This window comes from Colobus angolensis, unplaced genomic scaffold (assembly GCF_000951035.1).
Source record: "Colobus angolensis palliatus isolate OR3802 unplaced genomic scaffold, Cang.pa_1.0 Scaffold317, whole genome shotgun sequence".
NCBI lineage: Eukaryota > Metazoa > Chordata > Mammalia > Primates > Cercopithecidae > Colobus > Colobus angolensis.
In genome coordinates, this window is record NW_012116455.1 from 865610 (window position 1) to 892597 (window position 26988).

The 26988-nt window shown below is 41.2% G+C and overlaps 1 protein-coding gene across 7 annotated transcripts in view; it reads right to left on the reverse strand.

Annotated features, from left to right (window-relative positions):
- Positions 1 to 4334: 4334 nt before the first annotated feature.
- CHD1L (chromodomain helicase DNA binding protein 1-like) overlaps positions 4335 to 26988 on the reverse strand; it is a 54252-nt gene continuing 31598 nt past the window's right edge. For 6 of the 7 annotated variants that reach the window (XM_011951261.1, XM_011951259.1, XM_011951258.1 and 3 more), the window contains 11 exons: positions 24588 to 24702; positions 23841 to 23994; positions 19906 to 20071; positions 15552 to 15700; positions 14555 to 14718; positions 13538 to 13743; positions 12303 to 12401; positions 8529 to 8599; positions 6347 to 6461; positions 5584 to 5692; positions 4337 to 4667 (listed from right to left, as the gene is read on the reverse strand). In XM_011951261.1, the coding sequence (XP_011806651.1) occupies positions 4589 to 4667; positions 5584 to 5692; positions 6347 to 6461; positions 8529 to 8599; positions 12303 to 12401; positions 13538 to 13743; positions 14555 to 14718; positions 15552 to 15700; positions 19906 to 20071; positions 23841 to 23994; positions 24588 to 24702 (1427 nt within the window). In that variant the 3' untranslated portion in view covers positions 4337 to 4588. Of the gene's footprint in view, positions 4668 to 5583; positions 5693 to 6346; positions 6462 to 8528; positions 8600 to 12302; positions 12402 to 13537; positions 13744 to 14554; positions 14719 to 15551; positions 15701 to 19905; positions 20072 to 23840; positions 23995 to 24587; positions 24703 to 26988 lie in introns of all 7 variants that reach the window. The other variant, XM_011951256.1, reaches the window with a different exon arrangement.

A 26988-nucleotide genomic window follows, 5' to 3' on the forward strand; every position in this document is an offset into this window, starting at 1 on the left:
CAGCCTCAAACTCCTGGGCTCAAGCAGTCCTCCCTCAGCCTCCTGAGTAGCTGGCACCACAGGTGCAAACCACCACACCCAACTCATTTTTCATTTTATTTTTAGTAGAAACAGGGTCTTACTCTGTTGTCCAGGCCAGTCTCTCACTTCTAGGCTCAAGTGATCCACCCACCTCAGCCTCCCAAAATGCTCAGATTACAGGTGTGAACCACTACACCTGGCCTCTATTCAGACTTTTTGTCTCTTTATAATTCAGTTTTGGTAGATTGGATGTGTCCAAGAATTTGCCTATTTCTTCATTGGCATATAATTATTCATAATAGTTTCTTATGAGCCTTTTTTTTTTTTTTTTTTTTTTTTGAGATGGAGTTTTGCTCTGTTGCCCAGGTTGGAGTACAGTGGTGCAATCTTGGCTCACTGCAACCTCTGCCTCCCAGGTTCGAGCAATTCTTCTGCCTCAGCCTCCCAAGTAGCTGGGATTACAGGTACCGACCTCTATTTTTAGTAGAGATGGGGTTTCAGCATGTTGGCCAGGCTGTTCTTGAACTCCTGACCTCAAGCGGATCTGCCTGCCTCAGCCTCCCAAAGTGCTGGGACTATAGGCATGAGCCACCACGCCCAGCCTGATCCCTTGTATTTCTGTAGAATCAGTTGCAATGTCTCCTGCATCTCTGATTTGGAGTCTTTTTTCTTAGTCCAGCTAAAGATTTATCTTTTCAAAAACCAACTCTTCATCTTGTTGATCTTTTGTAATTTCATTTTTGTTTTTTGAGATGGAGTCTTGCTCTGTCACCCAGGCAATCTGGGCTCACAGCAAGCTCCGCCTCCTGGGTTCAAGCCATTCTCTTGCCTCGGCCTCCCAAGTAGCTGGGACTACAGGCGCCTGCCACCACACCTGGCTAATTTTTTGTATTTTTAGTAGAGACAGGGTTTCACTGTGTTAGTCAGGATGGTCTCAATCTCCTGACCTCATGATCCACCTGCCTTGGCCTCCCAAAGTGCTGGGATTACAGGCATGAGCCACCGCACCCGGCCAATCTTTTGTAATTTTTTAAGTCTCTATTCCATTACTTTCTGCTCTGATCTTTATTATTTCCTTTCTTCTATTAATTTTGTGTTTAGTTTGTTCTTTTTTCTAGTTCCTTGAGGTATAAGACAATATTACATTGCTGGAGATCTTCCTTCTTTTGTGATTAGGCACTTACTGCTATAAATGTCCCACTAAGAACTGCTTTTGCTGTATTCCATGGGTTTTAGTGTGTGTTCATTTTCATTTGTCTCAAGAAATTCATTCCTCTTTATTTCATTCCAGCCTGGGAAACAGTGAGACTCTATCTCAAAAAAAAAGGTGGGGGAGGGGGCAGGCGTGGTGGCTCATGCCTGTAATCCCAGCAGTTTGGGAGGCCAAGGCAGGTGGATCACGAGGTCAAGAGATCAAGACTATCCTGACCAACATGGTAAAACCCTGTCTGTACTAAAAATACAGAAATTAGCTGGGGATGATGGCATGTGCCTGTAGTCCCAGCTACTTGGAAGGCTGAGGCAGGACAATTTCTTGAACCTGGGAGGCAGAGGTTGCAGTGAGCTGGGATCGCACCACTGCACTCCAGCCTAGTGACAGAGTGAGACTCCTTCTCAAAAAAATAAATAAATAAAAGGGGGCAACTGCTAGTCTGACACCACGAAAATAATGTTTTTTTCCATATTCTCAAGATTTAAACTATAATTAAGATTAGAGTTTATTATAGTCCCCAAATTGATAGACAGTTATTTCCATACAATTTCAACTCAACAAAGATTTGAGTGTCAGCTTATTGGTTTTGAAATTTTTCTAAGTATAGGCTCATATTTTCTTGACTTTTAATACATTTTTCTTTACCTTATAACAAGCCTACAACTTTTTATTTTTTTTGCCCCCAAAAAACTATTTTCTATTAAGTTAATTAACCCTTTAAAAATATAGCTTGAATCAGTCGTTTTTTCTCAAAGACCTCGCTGTCTAGGCGAGGGTTAAGTAAATACACTGATGAGAACATAGGGAGCTATGTAAGTGCTATAAACCCAGCTATCATTGGTAGCCCTGCAAGATTACAATTTAATGGGAATGTAGAAAATGCCTTTTTCTGGGTTATTAAAGACTAGATTTGATAGGGGATGATGGATGCTGGGAAAATAATTTAGAGGAGTAAGGCAGTCGAGGAAGAGGCACCAGCATAAGGAGATGCACCAGCATAAGGAGACACACCAGCATGAGCCCAAGTGAGAAACTGCAGATGTCTTTTGGAAACAAGAAGGCAGACTGTGTTGAAAAGTAAGTAATGCTAGAGTGAGTTTACACAGTCAGCCCTCTGTATCCGTGGCATCTACATCTATGGATTAAACCAACTGTGGATGAAAAATATTTTTTAAAAATTACATCTGTGCTGACCATGTACAGACTGTTTTCCTTGTCATTATTTTCTAAACAATATAGTATGACAACTATTTACATAGCGTTTACATCTTATTAGGTATTATAAGTAATCTAGAGGTAATTTAAAGTATACAGGAGGATGTGAGGTTATATGCAAATACTATGCCATTTTGTATTTAGGATTTGAACATCCCCAGATCTTGGTATCTATGGGAGGTCCTGGAACCAATCCGCCATGGATACTGCTTCAGTTAGTCGATGGGAAAACAGAAAACACAGATGTAGAAATAGTTTAGGGCTCAAAAATGGCTGATTCAAGCTGTATTTTTAAAGGGTTAATTAATACAGTTTTTATGGGGCAAAAAATGAAGTTGTAGGCTTGTTATAAGACAAATGTATTAAAAGTCAAGAAAATACGAGCCTATACTTACAGAAAAATTTCAGCAAACTTAAGGTCCTCACTGTCTCAATAAGTGGGATTTTTATGCTCATGGTTAGGATGCACAAAAGCTGATGTTTAGTCTACGAAGGCTCATCAGTGAATAAAAACTGGTATCATCCTCCTGGCTCCCACCTCAGAGGGGACAGTGAGATGGCATCAAAGATATGGTGTGGAAGAAAGAGAACAAGCCCTTGGGGTAAATAGAATAGATAGCTTCTCTCATTCTATCTTCCCAGAGAATGATACCTCTTTGATAGAAAGAATGGATTATAAAAAATAGGACAGATTTCTGAATATGTAGTAGGACAGTGTTTTTGACTCTGAAGAGTTAAGAGAGGTGGGCAAGCAAATCAGGGCACTGCCACTGAGAAGTGACCCCAAACTGAAGGGAGAATGTGCTACATGGGTTTTCTGATCTTCCTCCATACTGTTTATGTCCAGCTTACCAAAAGACCAAGGTTCATGGGTCAGGGACTACATCCAGAGAAAAATTCCACATGACTGGAGCATGGTAGACAGAATAGGGGGAGTTCTAATCTTGCTTCCAGTTGTAGGCAAGACTTAAGATACAAATCTTAAAGATTTGTATCTTTGTAAAGATACAAGTCTTAAGATAAAATCCTAAAGTTGTTATAATAATCTACATGTTAAGGATGGTGGAAATAGTAGTGGATAGGAGGCAGTTAAAATCGATGCAAGTTTTGGGAGAAAAAAATTTAAGGAATGCTGAATTTTCAATGAAATAGGTCTTCAGCCTGATGCTATATTACTGAAGGGTGAATATGTGAGAAGAGAGTCAGAACAGGAAAATGCAGGTACCACCTTCCTTAGAAGACCATGGTCCTGGCTTGAGTCCAACAGCCAGGGTTCCCCACATCAAAGCCCAGGACTGAGACTTCTCATGAGGTCTCCATAGCACTCTAGGTATTGATGGCCTCAAGTCAGCAGAAATGATGCTGGGTGAGGATACTCAGCCAAGACTGAGACACACCCAAGTGTGAAAAGCCAGGATTTAGAGTCTTCCCTCCATGACTCCTTCTCTGTTGGTTCTTGGTCTCCTACCCTCCCCAGTATCATCAGTCATGCTGTGATGGGATTGCACCCTTTTCACAATTCCCTTATTCCTTGAAGCTGAATTGGATTTGGTGGCTAGGAGAAAAAAGATCCTATGGTTTTTCTGAAGTCACATTTGACAAGCTCTAGATCGATGTATTTTTTCCAGATCTTGATGTTGTGCAGTGCAAAAAGGAGAAGGAGGTACACTATTTGTCTGGATAAAGAATCTCACTTCTCAGTCTCTCTTCCTGGGTCCTTTCTTTTTGAAGGCATGAACTGGCTGAAGGTGCTTCCTGCTCCCAGAACCACTCTGTTCTGTGACCTTTCATGTCTCCTTAATCCATACAGCCTTTCCCTCTATAAAGTAATCATTCTGGTAGAGGAGAAGAAAACTAGATATAGGGGGAAAGAAAGCAATAAAACCATTAGGAATAGGTAATTTATTATTATGCAACTAGCAAGCTGGGGTCAAAGGGCTTTCCCAAAAAAGTTGTGTTTCCCTATATTACAGGTGCCAAAACAGAGCAAAACATCCAGGAGAACCACATTGAAACTCAGAAAAGAGACAATTTTTGAGGCCCACCAGATCCTGATTCCATTTTGAAATATTCTATTGCAGTAGCTCTGGGTAAATATTAGCTGGTTGCTAAAGACAGGATCTGAGGCTGGGCCAATTGTTAAGGCACCAGCTGTCTTGAGGAGGAAGATGAGGACTGTGAATGAAGGATGGCAGACTTGCTTCTAGGAAAATAATATCTGATAAGGATGGTCAAGGAAGATACATGTCATCACTTTAAAACTAACTTTACCAAAACGACTAGTTCTCTAGTAATCATTGAAATAACTGTTCTAGAAGTAGTACGCTTTCTCTTTCACGATATCATAAATACTTTCAATATTGTTAGTACTTATTGCTGCTATTGTTTTCGGGGTACTAAAACTCTTTACATACTGTTCAAATTGTGCAAGCACATAAAAGCTGGCTTCTCTACTAAGTTTTTATAGTGATTTAAATATCTTGAAGACCATCACTGAGTGAATTTCAGTCAAATATCTAAGTAAAAAGATGGAGTTTCTGTGTGATTATAGCACTTGGGGGTCAATTCTGCTTTCTCTAGTAATTTTGGGACTCAGTAAAATAGTTCAAAATATGCTAACTTATATAGCAAGGAGGTCACTAGAAGAAAACACTAGTCTAACTAAAGTAGATCTTGAATTCATGGTTAAAATAAATGTCATACTGCCTTTTAATACATCAAAAAAGTTCAGGAATAAAATAGTTCACTTATTTGTTTGCTTAACTGTTCATTAAAATGAACAGTGTGAAGTTCTTAGAATTACGCCTTGTTCCACAGACCTGAAGGATCTCTAGAGAAGTCATGTGACTCAATATGTTACCAAATTAACAATTGCTCAATTAATTCTCCCCTTCATGTATCTTTTAATTTATCTGCTAGCATCCAGAAACACTTGGATGTATTGATCTTGTGGGGTATACATATTTGATATACACAAGTTAGAAAGCGCTTCTTACTGTGTCTCACTGAAGAGGGGGAGAGTAAAGACTGTAGCAAGAAGAAACTTGGCCTTGGATTAAGTAGTGACACCAGAAAATGAACACATTTTCCCTCTTGGTTTGGGAGAACACACAATTAAGATCACAAAAGGATACATGTAAGTTGGGATGCCTCTTGCAGCCAGATGTTTCCGAATAAGTCGCTCAGTACCATACCAGTTAAAACCTTTCGTGGCATGTCCAATACGTGGAAGATGAACACTTGCTATTATGAAGAGAAGAACAGATGTCTTCACTCATCAAAAATTGATTGATGGGTATAAAATATACATGGGAGAAAATAATTATTGACTATCTCACTCAAAGCACATAATTATAATGTCAAAAATATTCTGCGGGAAGAAACAAGAAAAATTAAATTATTCTGTTGAACACAAGGACCCACAAGTTCTAGAAATACATACAATGGAAAGAGATTACGATTGGTGGAGGCAAAATTAAAATAAGCAAAGATTCTCTAACAAGCCAATCAATTCAATAAGCTCTGAGACACACTAGGTTTGGAAACAAAACTAAATTCAATTTTTGTTGAAGAACTGTCTGTTACTGGGAACTGTGATTAAATAAACAGCATTTACCAACCACATATGACCAAGTTGCTTCATGCCTAGACCTCTGCCTCCTCATCTGTAAAATCATGATAAAAATACCCAGGGAATGGAGACGGCCTACAGAGATAACCAACATTAAAAGTGTTTTGGAAAGGACGGCTATATGACTACAAGATGGTGGGGTGATCACTTCTGTGGTTTGCCTTTACCATGCATATTAAGTGGGGTCTTGAAAAGTCCTGTCAAAAGTCATATCACATGCCTAGAAACAAATTCATCTACTCTTGAGCACAGGTGAAAGAGCTTACCTTTCTTCTTCTTTGCTGCTAAAAATATCTTCTTCAGGCCCTCTTCTAGTGCTGCCATCTTAATGCCAGACAGGACATTGGAGCGATCACGATGCTGAGCCACAATCAAGGCCAACTGGAAAGAACCTCCATCAGATGACCAACCCGACATGAGACAGCCACACCATCAACCAAGTGACCGCCCATGGAGGCGGCACAGCCCTTGATGGGTCACCGGGCCTTGGCTCTGTCTCTTTCAGATGCTGTGTCTGAACAGCAATGTCCTAACTGTGTGTGTGACTTCACATGCCATCATAATTCTCACTTGGTGGTCACTTTATACAGGCTTTTCTTCTTCTTTTTAAAGTATGTTAAAACCAGAGAATGAGTCCAAAACATATACTTTCCAAAAGTTCTCAAGGGTAAAAAAAGAAAAAAGAATTTTTCTGAATTGTAGGCATGGAAAAGATCTTAGAGGCTCCTGTATCCCAGCCCTTTGATGCCTGAGTCAGCTCCACAACCCCCAGGACAAGCAGTCATTCCATCTCTGTTTGAACAATTCCCATGAGGACAAAATGCCAAGTATCTCTCAACCATCCTAACCTAAGTGGGCAGAGCTGGAGAGTGTCAAGGGAGCTTCCGCGATAACATCATCACAGTGGTATCATAGACATGGTGCTCTACTCACTGTAAACAGTTGTCCTGAATCACTGGATTCTGTGTTTCTCATGCACAGACACTTTACTTTTCTCCTTTTTTAGCATTTTAGAAGTTACTGAAGGAATGACTCTACAGGAACCACTTTGCTGTTAGTCACTGTGTAGTCTGGATGTTTGTCCCCCTCCAAATCTCATGTTGGGATGTAATGCCCAGTGTTGGAGGTGGGGCCAAGTGGGAGGTATTGGATCATAGGGTGGATCCCTCATGGATGGCTTAGTGCCATACCCTTGGTGATGAGTTCCTGCTCTGGTAGTTCACATGAGATCTAGTTATTTAAAGCAGTGTGGCACCTTCTCCCACTCTCTCTTGATCTGCTCTTGCCATGTGTAATACACTAGCTCCCCCTTTGCCTTCAACCATGACTGTGAGCTTCCTGAAGCCTCCACAAGGAGCAGATGTCAGTACCACACTTCCTGTACAGCATCAGAACCATAAGCAAATAAATCTCTTTTCTTTATAAATTACCCAGTCTTGGGGAATTCTTTTATCACAGTGCAAAAACAGCCTAACACAGTCACACAGACAGCAACCTCAAGAGGATGAGTCTCTCTTTTGGCCTGGTTTTGAAATTTCTTCTTAATTCTGGCTTAAAATTTGAATGTGAATTCAGGCCTTGGAGAAAGCCAGTTAGGTGCGGTAAATCAAACTCACTACAGGCATCCCAAGATGCCTAAGATGCAAAAGGATTCTGAGGTGGGCACGGGATACATGTATTAGTTCCTCTCCCCTGCTTTATTATGGCTGACTAGAAAACACAATCTTTCACAGAAATTTTCACATAATAAGAAATGAAACCCTCAGAGTTCTGAGTCATGCCTTCTTACTCATGCAGTAAATGTTTATGGAGCATTTCTTACGAGCTAGTACTATGTAGGGTACTGAGGATAAAAACACAAATAGAAACCCTGTACTTAGTTGGGGTCTGCTGTCTGGACAGTGCTCCGGGGACGGATGGATGGAAGCCTGGGGACACGGGAAGTGCAGTGAAGGCTATAGCCCAATCTGCTTGTTATGGGCTGAACTGTGTCCCCACCAAATTCATACATTGAAGCCCTAACCTGTGGTACCTCATGTTGACTGTATTTAGAGACAGGATCTTTAAAGGGGCAGTGAAGTTAAAACAAGGGTTTAGGGTGGAGCCTGATCCATTGTGAGTGCTATCCTTATAAGAAAGGAAATCTGGACACACAGACACCAGGGCTGTGCATGCACAGCAAGACAGCCGCCATCTGCAAGCCAAGGAGAGAATCCTTGGGAGAAACCAAACCTGCCGACACCTTGATCTTGGACTTTCAGCCTCCAGAATTGTGAGGAAATACATTTCTGCTGTTTAAGCTACCTAGTCTGTGGCTTTTTATTATGGCAGCCCTAACAAACTAATACACTAGTAGACTAGTAGACAGGCCAATGGGGGCAGGGGACACTTCAAGAGAAGTTGATGTGAGTCCACTTTTAGTTCTGAAAAGAGATGGGTTTTACTTACCAAATCTTGCCCTTTGTTTCTTGATTCTTTATCATCAACAGGAAATAAAAGGACACCTCCCAAACTCAAGTCTGAGGTAAAACAGAAAGGAGAAACATAAAGAACACCAAGTTCACTAAGGAATGAATCCTCCTTGTATCTTGCCTTCTTCAAATTCAGTTGAGTTTCAGGACCCACCTTCCTACATAGCCCTTTCTCACTTTCCTGGCCTCAGTCAACCTCTTAGCTGGGTACTCACCTGCTTCACTCCTGAATTTTTATGATCTCCTAATTTAATGCTCCTCAAACGTTAACAACAAAGTACCCCTATAGACATCAGAAAGTGAATACAAAACCCAGAGGTAGCTGGGGGGCTTTGGGGAGGGAGCATTATGAGCTTGAAACTCCTTTGGTAGTTTTGTGCTTGTCTTAAATCATTCAAATTATTACATTCTACTTTATCTGTATCTGTTTGTATATTTTCCTACTCCATCCAAATCAAATAAAACTGATAGTGAAGAAAAATGCGCTAATTTAATTCTATGGCTTTACATAAGCTGATGTGAAAGCAGTTAGAATCAAAATAGAGATACTTGTGTTAAAAACTCTAACAAATATGGCTGGGCACAGTGACTCACGACCATAATCCCAGTGCTCTGGGAGGCTGAGGTGGGAGGACTGCTGGAAGCCAGGGGTTCCAGACTAACCTGGGCAACAAGACAAGACCCAGTCTCTACAAAAAATAAGAAAAAATTAGTTAGGTTTGGTGTTGTGAACCTGTAGTCTTAGCTACTTAGGAGGCTGAGGCGGGAGGATCTCTTGAGCAAAGGAGTTCAAGGCTGCGGTGAGCTATGATCATGCCAATACACTCCAGCCTGGGTGACAGGGTGAGACCCTATCTCAAAAAATAAAACTCTGACAAATACAGCCAGGGAAGGCTGTAATGCACGAATGCCTGAATACAAGAACTATCACAACAGATTTTACAAAAGCCACAAGCTTGCACAAGGGCCTTGGCAACATTACATAAAAATATAATTCTGCAAAGACATCTGCTCATCAACTGCCTGCCCAACCTCGGCCTGGTGCCACCCTTGTTACTAATCCTTGTAGCCAAGGATAACTGATTCAAAAAAAGTATGTAATCTTCCTCATTTCTCCTTAAAAACCTCAGGCTGGGTGCAGTGGCTTATGTGTGTAATTTTAGCACTTGGGGAGGCTGAGGGAGGTGGATCACTTGAGCTCTGGAGTTCGAGGCCAGCCTGGGCAACATGGCAAAACCTTGTCTCTACCAAAAATTCAAGAGTGGCCAGGTGTGGTGTTGTGTGCCTGTGGGACAAGCTACTTGGGAGGCTGAAGTAGGAGGATCGCCTGAGCCTGGGAGGTGGAAATTGCAGTGAGCCAAGATCGTGCCACTGCACTCCAGACAGTGAGACTCCATCTCAAAAAAAACAAAAACAAAACAAAACAACAAAAAACCTTTGTTCATTTTATTTTACAGACACTGTCTATTGGTTAGGTTGATACCAGTTTGAACGTTTTGTTCAGTCATTCTAAAATACTGGTTGTGCTATGCCATCCTTTTGATCAAATCCCCCAAAAACGACCAGCCACTACCCATTCAGTTAGATAAGGTTCTGCTCAGAATGGCATCTCCCTGGACAAATCATGAGGTCTTCAGGCCCAAGCCTCTGGTGAAAACAAAACTCTCCTCTATTCTTCTGCCTCAACCCTCCACTCTGGCCCACCTGGCCTGTACGCCATCCTCCACTCAAAGGAACGGGGTAACTGCCGGGGTCCTTCAATATCCACACACGAGGAATAGTAGGTGTGGTAATGAGCAGTTGGGAACCCTCTTGCCATTTCACTCCACCTACTCAAATTCGACCCACCTTTCCAGGCCCAGGACCTCCATGAAGCCTTCCCTGGGAATTCTAGTCTACAGAATTCTCATCTACTTTGCTGCACCCTGCTTCAATCCTTCTTCAGAGAAAACTGCACACTCCCATCTCCATTTCCTTACTGAGCACTCAGGCCTTAAGTCCGAGCTTCCCACTCTCCTCAAAGTGCTCCAAGGTGAGCAACCTTGGGTCAAATCCATGGCCTTTTCCCAATTCATCCTCACTTCAGTGTCTGACACCATGAACTTCTTTGCCTTCTTGACATACTTTCCTCCCTTGTACCTCAAAATACTGCACAAGGTTCCCTAATTTTGACAATTCCTTCTGTCAGAAATTCCATCTTCTTGTCTCAAGTCCTAAGTGGAGGTGTTTTCCAGGTCTGTTCTCTGCTTCTCATTTCTCCACCCTCTCTCCCACATGGTTTCAAACACAGACTCTAAACAGGACTCCTCAATCTGCACCACCAGGTCTGACCTTTCCTGGGTTTTGCTTTGCCAACTGCCCAATCAGCATCTAGATCTAGATTGACTATTTCAACACACATTAAACCCTTCTTTCAGTAACTTGTTTTACTAGAAAAAGTAGTCATTCTAAGTTCTTATATCCCTTTCCACCAAAGAGAACTGGGCAGAAATAGGAAAAAACAATCTCTAAGGAATCTGGGGGGCCCTTCTCTATCAGACAAGGTCCTTCAATCTCCAGAAAATAACCACAACAATAATTTTATTCCTCTTGCCATTTTTTTATTTCCGGATGTAAAAGGAGGTGCTTTTTTCCCTTCTCCATGCCAAGGGACAATATTGTTCAGGCTTCTAAGTTCCCCTGGCACCAAACAGCTTTATTTCTGTCTCCAGGGAGTGTTATACCCCAGGTTGTGCTGACCTCGTAAAACATCTTCATTCCCCTCAGCACCAAACCAAAGCTCTTGTCAGTATTTTAATGGTATGTCTGACTTCTCTCCCACAGGTCTTTTTCTTGAGACAGTCTTGCTCACCCAGGTTGGAGTGCAATGGCATATCTCAGCTCATTGCAACCTCCACCTCCCAGGTTCAAGTGATTCTTCTGCCTCAGCCTCCTCCTGAGTAGCCGGGATTACAGGCATGTGCCACCACGCCTGGCTAATTCTGTATTTTTCTTGTAAAGACAGGGTTTTGCCATGTTGGAGAGGCTGGTTTTGAATTCCTTGCCTCATCCCAGCCTTCCAAAGGGCTGAGATTACAGGTGTGAGCCACCACACCCAGCTTCCCATAGATCTTTGATGTTTCCATGACATATTCCTTCATCTTTATTCCAATACTTTTTTTATGAGACAGGGTCTCACTCTCACTCAGGCTGTAGTACAGTGGTGCAATCACAGCTCACTGCAACCTCAATCTCTTAGGCTCAAGTGATCCTCCCACCTCAGCCTCCCAAGAAGCTGCAACTACAGGCGTGCACCACCACATCCAGCCAATTTTTAAATTTTTGGTAGAGACAGGATCTCACTATGTTGCCCAAGCTGGTCTCAAACTCCTGGCCTCAAGCAATCCTCCTACCTCAGCCTCCCAAAGTCTGGGATTACAGGCATGGGCCACTGCGTCCAGCCCATTCCAATATTTTAACATGTATGCAGGGAGGGACATTTTTCAGAATACACACATTCATTATGCTCACTACAGTTCCATGAAGTAGGCAGAACAAGTATTATTCACAAATCACAGATGAGGAAACAGGTACAGAAAAGGTAAGGGAATGACTAAAGTCACAGAACAAGTAGCTAATTTATGACAGAATTCAGTTCCCAATCAGTTATTCTGATTCCTTATCTAGTGCTATGTAACCCTCACGATACAGTCTTAGGTGTCCTCTCCTCTCTTACTCCACCCGTAACCTTTCCCTCTGCTTTGCTTCTTACCTTTCATTTTCCCAGCCAGCTCATATATTTTTCTTGGCTCAGCAGATCGTTTTTCCAGAGCTGTAAATAAACCACCTCTGCCCCAGTGGCCAGAGTCATCTGATTGAAGAAAGAGAAGAATTTCATCTATAGGAGGTAAAGTCCAGTCCCCAATTTAGAACAACAAAGGCACACAAAGGGGACTTGTGGAAGAATGATTTTTCAAAGGGAAGAAACAAAATATCTTATCTCCTAGGAATATCACAGGTTGGACTTCCCAAATATGTTTATGCTTTCTGGAAGATATAGCTGGGGCCATTATAATAGGAAAGCATCTCAAAAATTAGTGTTCTCAATGAGCAAAATCTCTGTGGTGCATCTGTGATTCCTGGGAGATGACTGCGGAAGGACAGAGAGTAGATGGAACATTACAGAGAGAGTAGAAGCAATGGTTATACAACAGCACACAGGCAAGGTTATAAAACAGCACACAGGAAAGGTTAAATGATTTATTCAAGCTGGTACTAACAAAGCTGCTTAGTATCTTAGCATTTATAGGCGTTCATTCACACTACAAACGTTGGGTAGCATGTATTACATGTAAGGCATTGTTCTAGGCACCAGAGTCACAGCAGCGAACAAGAAAAAACCCCTGCTTCCATGAAGTGTATTTTTAATGCAATGCAACAGTCAAATAAACAAATATGTAGGTAATATGTCAGGTGGGACAGGTGTGATAAAGGAAAATATGGGAGAAGGGACAGAGAATAACAGAGGGAGGATGGGGCCTGTTTTATATGAGGTAATCACACAAGACCTCTCTGAGAAACAGACATTTGAACAACATTTGATGTGGTTATTTGGGAAGAAACGGTTTTAGGTAGATGAAGTAAAAAGCACAAAAGTCAACCAAGGGAACAAGCTTGAAGTTTTGCTTTTTCTCAAAGGATTTGTCTTGTCAATGCTGCTTCACTTCACCCTCTTAAAAACCTTGTGCAGAGGATAAGGCAGATACTGTCCCAGTCTATGGATAAGGAAGTTGAAGTTGAGAGACTGGGTAACTAGACCAGGTAAACGAGAGAGCCAAGAGTGAAATGATTCTGGAATGTCTCCTGACTTTAAAATTCAAACTTTTTTGACTGCACAATACTACACTGGGACCACCACCCCCGGGTCAGGGTTCTGCCCCATCCTCCCCAGCTCTTGGCACCATAAGGATTGAGGCCCCCATCCTCAGCCCATACCACTTCTCGTACCTACGCAGTGCACGATGAGAGCATCCTCGGCCCCAGCCTGAGGGTGGGTGACATCACCACTAACGTACTTGAGGGAGGTAGCATCTGGGTCTTGGTAATCCAGCTCAGCAGAGCTCTCATCTTCCCCATTCTCAAGGTCCTCTGGCTCGCTCTCCTCAGAGGGCAGGCAGAAGGACTGGTAATGGTTGGATTCCCACCAGGCCATCCTTTAGCAGGCCAGAAAGAAAAGGAAATTAACCCAGACAATCACAATTTCCCTTGGAGCACATTTTATACTGCTGTTCACAAACAATATCTGCCAAGTAGAAATGCAATTAGAAACTCACTCTTAAGTTTTCTACTTATTTGTAAATAAACAAGTCTTACTGATTAGGCTAACTGCTTCCCGACTACAGTTCAATAATGAGCACTCACTGAATGTTCCTGTTTTTAAGAACATGACTAAAAGAGACTGTTCAAGTAAACTACTCGTTGTCAGACAGCTACAATAAAATCTTAAAATTTTCTGGTTTTGGCCAGGCATAGTAGCTCATGCCTATAATCCCAGCACTTTGGAGATCAAGGCAGTAAGACAGGTTGGGCCCAGGATCTTGAGACCAGCCTGGGCAACACAGTGAAACTCTGTCTCTACAAATAATAAAAAAAAATTAGCCAGGCATGGTGGCACACACCTGTGTTCTCTGCTACTAGGGAGGTTATAGTGGGGAGATCACTGAGCATGGGAAGTTGAGGCTGCAATGAGCTGTGACTGTACCACTGTACTCCAGCCTGGGTGACAGAGCAAGAACCCATCTCAAAAAAAAAAATTTCTGGTTTCAATGGAATGCATCTTCCCTGCCTTACGCACTGAGACTTTTCACTTACATAGAGGAAATGTTTTTTAAAAGTATTCTGTTACCAATAGGAATCAGCTTAAAAGACATTTTCTGTATTTTTAAAGTGATGTTCAGCTGTAGTCTCACTATACAATAGTGACTCCTTCAACTGTGGTCCCCAGCTTGGTTAACGCAGACATACTTTTTCTTATGTTCAGCCTCTTCCTTTTGCCTCTTCTTCTCCTCTATCAGTCTCCTTCTCTTGGCAGCAGCTTCTTGTCTTTTCTTCTGTCTGTCCTCCAGCTCTTCTGGACTCAGAACCTGCTTCCTTTTGTTAGATCCCTCCACAAGGCCTGGGATGAGAACCTAGAGGAGGAACAAGATCCATCACCAGGGTCAAGAAGATTCCTCCCCAAGTTTCATTATCTCTAACGCACACTGTACATTAGCAACATGCTTAATATTCCACAGAACACCGCATCGCCACCCACCCTGCATGGTGGGAACTGGAGGCAAAGCACTTGGAGGCACTGTTCATACTACACACTTCACAGGCACAGTGGTCAGGATACCATGCTGTAAACTCAGCCATAGCATTGGCATGGTTGAAACAGTCATTTTGATTCATTTCATTAGGAATAAGGTACTTCAGAAAAGTAACTTTTTTCCTTGACTAAAAGCATACCCTGCAGGATGCCACTTCACTCATTTTTAATGGAAATCTTTCTGCAATGTATTATATAGTTTTTAAAGACTATATTTCAACATCATGATTATCTTAGTGATAGCTAGCATTTAATGAACACATATTAACTGCCAAACACTGTGAACACTACATGTATCATTTATGATTGCCGTCCTCTTATTGCCATAGGGTCATCATTACCAACAGCAGGATATGGTATTTTGGTATAATATAGGGATGCCTTTAGGGGTGACTTAGATGGACAAGGCTGCTTTCCCCTGCATTAAATCGTACAATATATTCTCTCCTTTGTAATGTTTTTTATGCTGACTTTCTGACATAGTTTTTATACTAGGGTATAGTTATTATATTAACATTTCAACAAACACATACTTATTTCTTGACAAATCATCCTAAGAGAACAAAATGACGCCAGCATCATTTTTTTGTTTGTTTTGTTTTTTTAGAATGAGAGTTTGGAAGAACAACTTTTAAATAAATTAACAGTTCTTACACTGCCTTTATTTCGGAGTGATCGGCCCTCTTGACTAGTTTTCTCCAAAAGGGTTTTCTGAAGGTTTATCAGTTGTTCAAATGATTTTCTGTCTTCCTTACTGGGCTCTTTAGAATAATCTTTACCTTCAAATAAGTACATATGATTTTCTAACAACATAAAACACAAAGAGAGAAATGTTAGACACCAAGGAAAAACAGATTAATGCTATTCAAAACAATAACTAGAGTGGACAAGAGAACAGCCTATATTCTAAATGGGCTAAGTCTGGATGAAGGTTATTTCATTTCCCATCCCACTGACACTGAAGAATGTGGGTTCTACATGGGGATCCCATGTGTTTACTTTTCCAAGGGGAAAGCATGGCTTAAAGCCCTTTCGTTCATCCCTAGATGGTTTGTGAATCTCTGCTGGATTCCTCCATTCATTGCTCATTCATTCATTCCCAACTATTCCTCAGCACAACTCACTGACATTAAGATCATCTAATAAAATCTATACTTTTTTATTCCAAACACACTTTTAATATTGACCTCAGCAAATCTATGAGAGAATGAAGAATCACAAGAATAATCCCTTGGATTTACAATATTCTTTACAGATCTCAGCAAGCATCTTCATCATGATCCTCACCACAATCCTGGTATAACTAATCCTACTTTTGAAAGGGAAAACTTTCTGCTCAGGCAGAAATTAAGGGACTCTGTAATTCTCACTAGAAGAGGCGGGATCTTCTGATTCTAAGGCCAGTGTGCTCTTTTCAGTATAAAACTGTGTCTCTAGAAGAGTGGAGAGATAGGCTAGCAAATAATAATTGTGGTAATAACAATAACAGTGAAGACAATAGTGTCATCTTGAATAGTACTTCATGCTGTCAGATCAGTTTCACAACTATTATCGTGTCTGATTGTTTCAACTGTGTAAAAGACTAAAGCAGGCATTAATAGGACCATTTTACAGATGAGAACACAGGCTCAATGAGGTGGAGTGATCTGCCAAGATCATGAATCAAGTGATTAAGAAAAGTTAGGACCAGCCAAGACTAGCAACCACAGATAGGTAAGACAAATGATTCAATAGGGAAGCATCTTTAGTAGCACGTTACCAAATAATGTATTTTCACAACATTTGTGAAATCCGCTATAAGTATGTTTTCCCTAGAGAGTATGAAAGCAAAACATTTTCATTCTCAAGAGATCAATTGCTTCACACTTGTACCCAGATCTAACCAGCTGTAATTCTAATTGGCATTTGCTAATTAAATCAGCAGGTGGCTTTCAATGAGGCACTCTATCAACAAGCAGAAAAAAATAGAGCTGAGAAGTGTCAAACATGATCAACATATGTAGCTTCATACTGCATGTGAGTCTCAACTTCCAAACATGCTTTTTTAAAAAAAACCCTGGCATTCAAGATAAAGCAACCCTGTTTTTTATTTAATTCTGACTGGGGCCACGTTAATTACCAGTCTTTCCTATCCACTTACATTCTTAGTAATCATGCTCCGTATCTTCACTCTGCCATCACAAGCCTCGACACGCATCTCTGTCCTACCAGGAGAATCATTTACCACAGAGCAGACCCATACCCATTCATCAAAGAGAAAATTCCAAAGTTTAATACAACTGGGGATTTTTCCTGGCAGTTGGACTGTCTAAAAAAAGTAAAATTATTTTAGGCAGTTGGATTGACTGAGAAATATAATTATCTTTCTGGAAAAGAGTGTGACTTTATTTTGTTCTAGTAAACGTTAGGAAAATAAGCTGAAATTATCTAGATCAGTACAGAACTGAGTGTTAAGTGTTGCTATTTAATATAATCAATTATAACTTAAAAATATGATCACATGTATCTATTTCTTCTCTCACTTGAAACCACCAAGTGACAGTTAAAGGAATTTTAAAAAAGATATATGAGGCAATGGCGGATGAAAAAGTTCAATAACCTTTTGGAAAATGCAAAGTAGCTGGAGGGATAATGACAGATTAAGAAGAGCCATGGAAACAAAACACAGGTGCCTAGCCAAGGGCTCATTAGGAGTCTAGAGACCCTCTCAATCCCCGAAGAGCTTAGGACTTATAAGCACAGAGTACTGCAAAGGGGGGAACTGAGAGAAGATGTGCACCCCAAGGAGCAGGAGGGCCATGAGCCCTTGACTCACCCTGCCTTTTCAGTTTGAGCAACCAGATGAACTCCATTCTCACCTCTCCCAGGGAAAATACTAGAGGATTGGTCTCAGGAGAAAATGGGCTGCCCAGTGACAAGATGTCAAATATGGATCAGGGAAGGTGCCTTCCACGTAAAAGCTGACTCGCTAACCAGGAATAAGGCCCCAGGGCCCATGCACCTGCCCATGCCAGAGCAGCCATCAGTTTTGTGACACTTCATCAGCACATGTGATCAGACAGCCAGGGAATACCAGACGGTTGGGGAAACTATCGATGAGAACAAGAGACCCCCAAACAAGTTTTCTTTTTTAGAAAAAGAGGTACCATGGTGACTATAGCTAATGATGACATATTGTATTCTTGAGAAATACTAGGAGGGTGGATGTTAAGTGTTCTCACCACAAATGTATAACCATATGAAGTGATGTATGTTCATTAACTAGATTTAACGATTCCACAATGTACATGTGCTTCAAGAAATCATGTTGTACATGATAAATACAATTTCATCTGCAAATTTCAATGAATAAATAAACAAATATATATATGTGGTTTTTTTTTAAAAAAAAAAGGAGGAGAAGTAAAAATGCAGTGGGAAGAAAAATATTTTTTAAAAAGATATAATAAATATCCTCCCTGGAATACATACTAAAAAGCCATAATAAATGTCCCCAGAGAAGACAGTATGTCCTTGAAATGAGAACAGAGTACAATTAAAACAATAAGCAGAGAACAAGAAAGAGTTCTTGAAGAATACGAACAAGATATTTTTATAAAGAATTTTAAAGTAAAACATTAAAAAAGTCAAAAAGCAGTTTCCTGTAAAACAATGCCAGCTGCCCAAATTCCAACTTTTCCACCTATCCTACAAAAACTATACAGATCAACAAGGAGAACAAAGCCGCCCCAATCCATGCCTACCACACTAGGAATCAGAAAATACTACACACTTCAACTTATGGAAGTAAGAGAAATGAACCCCCAAAACCAGCTGAGCCAGCTCCAAAGCCCACACTAGAGTAGACAGTCAGGCAAAGACTATGCAGAGGAGAGGGCAGGGGGGTTCCGGAAAGGTCAGAGATAAAATTTATCCGCAAAAGAGGGTCACATTCCAAGCGGCAAGACGATGAGGATAGGTCTGAGACCTGGTGGATCAGAGAAGTGGCTACTAAGAAACTGAACAGAAGGGAAGGTATGAAAACACATGCAGCCCGGAATTTGGGAAGGCTTTGCTTCTGGCAGGAGAGAGAGACAAGTTAGAAGTGGGGAGACATCCTTTGACAAGTTTGCGGTAAAACGAAAGAGAAAGCAAGTGATGGAAATTCACGGTCCTATAGAAACAAAAGAGAACTGCAAAACCAGAAATCATGCCACTACCACTACCCAACATGAAAAGGAGCTACCATCTAGTAAAGAAACAGCACTACTCTCTATTATTGAAAGAAAGCACTGGTGAATTAAGAAGCCTAGTAAGACTCCCAAACCTCTCACCCCAGTCCATACTGAATCTCTGCTGCAGCTGGTCCAGAAAAATAAGTCATTTCAAAATAACTACAAGATGCCAGGGAATGCCTTTACAAAGCTGCCATGTGAAAAATTACTCAAGTCAGAAATTTAAATACTCAGAATAGAAAAGAAGAAAATGACAAATGCTGACCAAATTCAGAAAAGAAAATGTAAGAGAAAGGCAACCATCTCCTACATCTCATGGCGTATTGTGGAAATTAAATGGAGAAAGCACATGACAAAGTCCACACTGTTGATGAACACAAAGTAAATGCTCAGTGTAAGCTGCAATGTAACAAACAAGTAATTCTCCTGCTTAGAAGAGGAATGACTATGTGCAGAGCATCATACCAAGCATGGTAGAGGCTTTACTAATAAACAAAGGAGAAGATGCTTGCAACCAAGGGAGGAGAGCAACAAATTCAAAGCCTTAAGATTGATACTATCATAAACATTAATACTATGATTTTGGTTCACAGTTCAGCTACAAGGGTAGAGCTACACAAATTTCCACTTAGTCTGGGTACAGTTCTTGCATCAAGCAAGTCTTAAACAGTGTTGACAATAGGGTAGGGTAGAAAAAAGATGTCCCAGAGAGCAGCATCCAAAACTTTCCATGGGGACGTGAGCTCTAGCTTGGGGTGGTTGTGCCATTTGCTCTGCTCTAACCTCCGACTTACTTCCTTCCTCTTGCTCTCTTATCCCTCCTTCTGCTGCAGGCAAGGCATCAGAGACCCACTGGCCATCTTTTGTTTCTCCCAGAATGGTCTCCAGGTCTATTTCATCCATGGTACTCCCCTCAGAGGCAAGCAGTTTATCCAAACCGAATTTGAGTATCTCACTCAACTTGAATAGAGGAAACAAAAAAGTCCAGTAAGTTCTCATGAAAAGAAACATTAGGATATCAGTGATTGGCTAAGTGGATTAACGACACCAGGCACAGTCCTTCTATGAACAGGCAGCCTTTCTGCTGTCCCCATCATAGATGGTAGCAGCCAGGGACATTTCATAGTTGGAGGATGGGTAAGCAGAGAGGTGATAAATGATTATCGGAGGTACTGACTTTGACAATTCTGCATAAAAACAAAAATATATATATAAGCCTCCAATTTTTTTTGAAGAATAACAGTAATTTCCTGCATTTTCTACAGCACCTCTCACTGATTCTTTTTCATAAGCATTCCCAGCAGCCACTTGAGGTCAGAGACCCTGTTAGCTACTTTCCAACCTCTCCACTGCCAGACTCCTTAGAAAGGGAAGGTTACACTGGGAACTTTACCTCTACCATGAACTGACTCCTTTTCTTTGGCAATTTGTTTTCCTAACGCAGTGGTCTATGGAAAACACCTTGGCAAAGACCAGTAACAACTTCTGACCACCAGACTCGAAGGCCTTGTCTCTGTTTGAATTTTTCTGGATGTTCCTCTGGCATTGCACTATCCTGCTTCTCTTCTCTCGTCCCTCTCTGGAGTACTGTCAGCCTATTGCCTACGGCTATAGGAACCACACAGAAAGCACAGATCATTTTTCCTGGCTTTCACTTGCTACTTCCAACTTTGCACCTCCCTAAGTACTAACTCTGAGATCCTGACCCAAGGTGGATTCCAACCTTGGGCCCTTGTTCTCATCTTGCCCTTTTAGACTGGGTTAATTATCTCTAGATCGTCTATTTTGTGAGTAACTTGGAAATCTTAAGGTATTCTGTAATAGCTTGAAAAAATAGACAGCTCACTTAAGTATGAATGTACCTAGATGTATTTATATTTACCCTCCATATACATAACCAGGATGACTGGCTTTGGCAGCTGGTACCAAGAATAGTAGGAAGTCAACTATTTATGGTAAGAATTAGTCCATACTGGGACTCTCCCTTCAACCCCCTTGTACTTATGCTCACCTCCTGGCTCTCCCTTATTATTGCTCACTTGCAATGTGTCTTAGTCATTAAGGAAATTACATGTGTTTTTATGAGAAGCTGTATATTACAGTAATTAAGGGCATGTGCTCGGAGGTTAGAGAGTGCTTGGATAGGAATCCTAAATCTGAATAACCTTGGGCAAATTACTTAAGATGGGGATAAAGATAGTGTCTATCTCATCCTGCTATTATTCTTATTCTGAAACAACTGGAAAAGAGCACTTCAGACAACACTCAGCACACAGCATCCAATAAGTGTTCACTATACCTGCATCTGCCTGCCTGTTTCTACTGTGTCCTCCCTCCAGGATAAAAAACCTGTTTCCTTCTTTCAGGACTTCAGAACTCCACACCTACTGCTTAGATTTACCAAATCAGAACCACATCTTTTATTTTTGGTTTTCTGGTATTTAAAAAAAAAAAAAATTCCGCCAGGCACAGTGGCTCATGCCTGTAATCCCAGCACTTTGGGAGGCCAAGGCGGACGGATCACGAGGTCAGGAGATCAAGACCATTCTGGCCAACATGGTGAAACCCCGTCTCTACTAAAAATGCAAAAATTAGCTAGGTGTGGTGGTGCATGCCTGTAGTCCCAGCTATTCAGGAGGCTGAGGCAGAACTGCTTGAACCTGGGAGGCGGAGGTTGCAGTGAGCTGAGATCGCGCCACTGTACTCCAGCCTGGAGACAGAGCAAGACTCCGTTGCAAAAAAAAAAAAAATCCCCTGCTTTCCTTCTAGACAAGGGCATCGGGTTATTACCTTTGCTTTTGGCAACCACAAATAACTCATAGCATCTGCTTGGGGAAGAGATAAATCAGACATTAGAGTCAGAAAGTAACTTTCCGACAACCATGAGCTGGGCAATAAGTCCAATAGAGTCCCTCTCAGCCAACAGTCCATGTTCCCACTAGTATGTGGCCCCATGGGGTGGAAGTATGTCTACACCTTTCACAGTGATGTGTCCAGCAGCCCACATCACAAGATACCCCGCACTGGACCCCTGGAGCTCCCTCCATTGGGAGAGTGCAAACAACCTAAGACATCCTTCCTCCCCCTAACAAGAGAATGTGGGCCTTCTGAGGCTCTGTCATTTATCCCTTCACCATGCCCAGCAGTGCCCTTCTCTCTCTTAAGGTTCTATGAAGAACTGTTCTGTGGAAAACTGCATTTAAGGGTATCTACAGCATACCTCTACCTCTCTCTCAAGCTTTCATCTCACATTTGCAATTGTCTCTTAGACAATGTGAAAACAAAACGTACAGCCTGCCCTATCACCATTATGGTTAATTAAGCATGCATGTGACATGGAGTCAGCAACAAAAGGAAAGTCAGAAAAAGAAAAAAGTCACACTTACCCCCTAAGATAAACAAAGAACAAATAAATAAAACCCAGAGTTACTCTTTCTAGTTCTAGTCCCAAAATTAATAAAACCTTGAGCCTTTCCTGTAATTACTGACTCCCTAACAAAAACAACAGGATCCCTGACTTTTGCAACACTGATATGTAGAGATATGCATTGGCCTTTGCAGATATGGTAACCATGTGAGAAAAGTGCTGTTTTTAAACCCATGCTCAGACTAATTACAAACTTACTAACTGCTTCTAATATTGTGTAATTTTTTTCTCTCTTAAACACTTATATTTTTTGATAGTCTAGTCCTTTCCAAGCCTAGTCTATCTTGCAAACTTTTGCAAATAAAATTATTTCCTTTTGTCTGAGTCTGCCTCTAACAATAGTTTATGTTTATATTGTATTGTTACTGCATACTCTGACTAAAGCCTAAATTATCTTTATCTTCCTAAAACTCTGCCCTACCTCCTATTTTCCTTTCTACTCTCCTCATCATAGGGGCTTAAAACCTCACAGACATCTTTGAGTTTTCTATCTCCCTACTGTTGAGACCCACCTCTAAACAGTAGCCAACTCCTGTCCTTCCTTCTTTTGCAATGTTTCTCACACCAGACTCTCCCACTGATGCTGCCCTTGACAGACATTTATTACTCCCTTCATACCTGCATCTTTCTAGTATCCTGGGAGTTGGTTTCTTTGCATCCAGCCCCTCATCCTTAGGGCAAAAACAAAGGATCCAGGAAATATTATGAGTTCTAATTTTAACCCAAGGGCTGCTACAGAATAACTCGAAGTCCTCTTCCAAAAGAGAGCTCTAAAATTTTCCAATCCAGTGTCTGTCTCCCATCCAGTATTCCCTTCTTTAAGCAAATTACCTCTAGTTCTTTCACCCATTTTTTTCTATGGCACAATTTTGAATTCCTGATCTCGTTCGCCCTCTTTTGAGTATGAAGTAATGTAAGTCACTGATCAAAGGGTCTGGGATTAAGAAGGAAGTACAGAGTTAATTGTTATTGACTATGCTGAGTTCTTTATTTTAACTAATTCTCTTAATAGCCCTCTGATGTAACCCGTGGTGTCTTTATTTTTAGAAATGCAAAAAGAGTAGATCTAAGAGGCTAAGAAAGCTGCTCAAACCCAGCCAAGAAGTGATGAGGCTTGGATCTGAATTCTTAGTTCCTACAGACCCTGCACACAGCCAGCACTGTGGCAGCTGTGAGGAAGGCCAAGGAACAAATGTGTAGCTGGGGAGAGTGGCTGATGAGTGCTGGTTCTTTTCATTTACATTCTTCTCTACAAAGGGTACTGGCATATTCCAAAGTGAAGAACAATATATCATATCATACCTGGAAGTCAGCATCAGCAGAGGGTTTCTGGGCTCCCAGAGTAAAATGGCCTCCTTCTATGATCATGTTGGTGAGCTGCAGTTTGGAGGCTGCTTTCCTATACACTATTTCTTCCACAGTGTCTCGGCCAATCAGTCGAATAACTTTAACAGACCTGGACATAATTCAAATGAGGGTAGTGTGCTATAAAGGTCTGCAAAGCTGGGCAAAAGTATGCAAGGTAAATAAATCTAAAAGCAAACAAAACCAAATACCATATTCAGGGTACAATGAAAGGGAGATTGGTTCATTTGGACCTGAGCACTTGTTAGAGGAACTTGCCTGAAATTCTCTCTGAACCATTTCAAGAGAGTCAAGGAAAGAATGATGGGGTAACCATGACTGGGATTCCTTATGTGTGGCCAAGGAAAATCTCTGGAAGATCAAATTATCCTCAAAGGGTAACATCTATTTTTTATTTTTTAGCTTAGCTCCATAGCCCCATAACCCCATTTTTTAACTGCGTTAGACCTAACTCAAGAAGGATGAGTTAAATGACTTCTAAAGTTTCCTTCTAATCCTTTCACGGTTTGATTTTGCTCTTTCCCATAAAGTCAGTCTGGACTGATAATGTGACCCACCCAATACTACCCTAGGAGTCAATAGCACAGACAGCTAAAACCTGTCGCCAGGACTATATTCTTCACCTTTCTCACAACCCGGAACTGCTGCTGGGCAAGCCAAGGAAGCAGAAAAAAAATCACTTACTTGTTTTGGCCAATTCGATGAGCCCTGGCAGCTGCTTGCAAGTCATTCTGAGGATTAAAGTCACTGTCAACAAAAATCACAGTATCTGCCGCTGTTAAGTTCATGCCAACTCCACCTGAAAACAATGCAAAAAGGAACGTAATCAGCAGCACACAGACGAGGAGCTAGAAAATAAGCATAAGACTAGAGTGGGTCAGACTGATAAACTGAAATCAGTCAAAACAATTGGCTTCATCCTCCAAATGGACCCACACCCCCAACTCCAGAGCCCTGTTCTAGCAGTGAGAAGTGCTACCTGACCTCTTATTGCCTGAAGGGAAAATTTTTATGACTGAATGAAACAGAATGAGCAGAGCAGGGGCAAGTGGCAAAAGTGGATACTTAAATCAGTGCCATGGAGCCACTTTATCTCTTCTGCTTAAAAACCTTGATTAGGTTTTGATTAGAGTAGTCTGAGGAAAAGGACACATGCTCTTTCAGAAAACAGATCTAAATATGAGAGGTCTCCAGTGTGCACTGTCAAGAGAAGAGCACCAAATGTCTCTTGCAAGTTACAACTAGGAAGAAAGATCTCTGATAAAAAGTTAATGAGAAGAGGGGATGATATTATCCTCACGAGCAGAGTGGGAAACCACCTCCCTCTGATTAGGGAAAACTCCAGTGAGTCTTTTTTGTGCTTGTTTCCACATTAATCAAAGAGAAAGTAACAAAACCAAGAGCAAGACAAGAACACTCCATGGAACAACTTGCTGGTCTTTCTTCAGTACTGCAGGAAGAGAGCTGAGGAGGTACCTTGAGTTACAGGAATTAATTAAGAGAACCATGAAGGTAAATTGCAGCCTTCTCTTTGATTAATGTGAAAACAAGTACAAAACAGACTCCCTCTTGCCAGGGTTGTTAGAGCTTGTTGCTGAAACAAGCAAGTCCGAAAGGGCTTGTTCTATGAACCTAAATTAAGGACTAACTCTTGAGAAGGACTACTGACCATAAGCTGGATCTCCAGACAAATCAGGGAGGAATATTCTAATTAAAGTCTTCATATCAAATTGAAGTTGGAACAAGGAGGTAATCATGACCGATTACTGAGAGATGCTAAATTATACCTAATAATAATGATAATGTCACTTATGCTATGCTTACTACTTGCCAGGCATTATTCTAAGCACTCTCTCTATATTAACTCCTTTAACCCTCACAACAACTCTGTCGGGAAGTTGAGTAGTTGCTACGATTATCCCCACTTTTTAGATGTTGAAAGGGAGGGTAAGGGACTTCTCTGAAGTTGCAAGGCTACAAGGTGAAAGAGCCAGGATTCATTCCCTTGCAGTCTGGGTCCAGAGCCCATGCTTTTATCCACTGTACTGTAATACTTTTCAAACGCTTATTTCATTTTAAAATGTGTTCCATAAAATTATCTTCTTGAATTCATGTTGTCTAAGTGCAGCTCTTCTTCACTGAGGGGTGAGATTTTTATAAATAAGCTACACCCACATCCATGAATAGGAACATACACATGAGCTATCACTGCCATCTGGTGGCAATATGATTCAATCACAGAAATACTTGAAAGTTGGAAGGAAACCTGTTAAATAAATGAAAATACTGCAAAACTACAGCAAAACTGTGATAGCAAACACAACAGTCAGTGTTTGGAAAAGGCTAATATCCAGGACAGCTTCAGCCCCCAGAAGATCTACTCTGAGTCCTCCAAGGAGATTAACTGAAAAGCAGAGATGTCTTTTTTCCTAATTTTAGACATTTCAGACATAATGCTGCTCTCTGAAGATGATGAAATCATTAAAGCATAAATAAAACTGTCTTCCTGACAGTGATGATGCACTGCCTGATTCTTTCAGTTTCTCCTGAGACTAACCCCGAGGCAACTGATCACATAAGAAAATGGCTGAGATTCTGTGTGCAGTCTATGATCTTGGAAGACAGAGGCCAAATGAATATGTTATTAATTTTATTAGCAAGATAAACACAGGTGAAATAATCTCCTTATAATCAAAAATTGTATCTAACACTTCTTTCACATACCCTTATAGTACTAGGCATTTATAAAGCTTTCTAAATAAGACTGAACTCTCTTTTTAGAAAAATATCAATCTGTCTTTAATAGTGGACACACATCCCTTTCATGTTACTGCATGTACTCCATCCAGATTTATGTCTACAAAACTAAGATAATGAAACTAGGATCCTATGAGTTCAAAACTAAGGTCAGCTTACTCCAGGACATGAGAATAATTTCTTATTTTATTTTTAAGATACAGTCTCATTCTGTCACCCACGCTGGAGTGCAGTGGTGCAATCTTGGCTCGCTGCAACCTCCGCCTCCTGAATTCCAGTGATTCTCTTGCCTCAGCCTCCCTAGTGGTTGGGATTACAGGCACACACC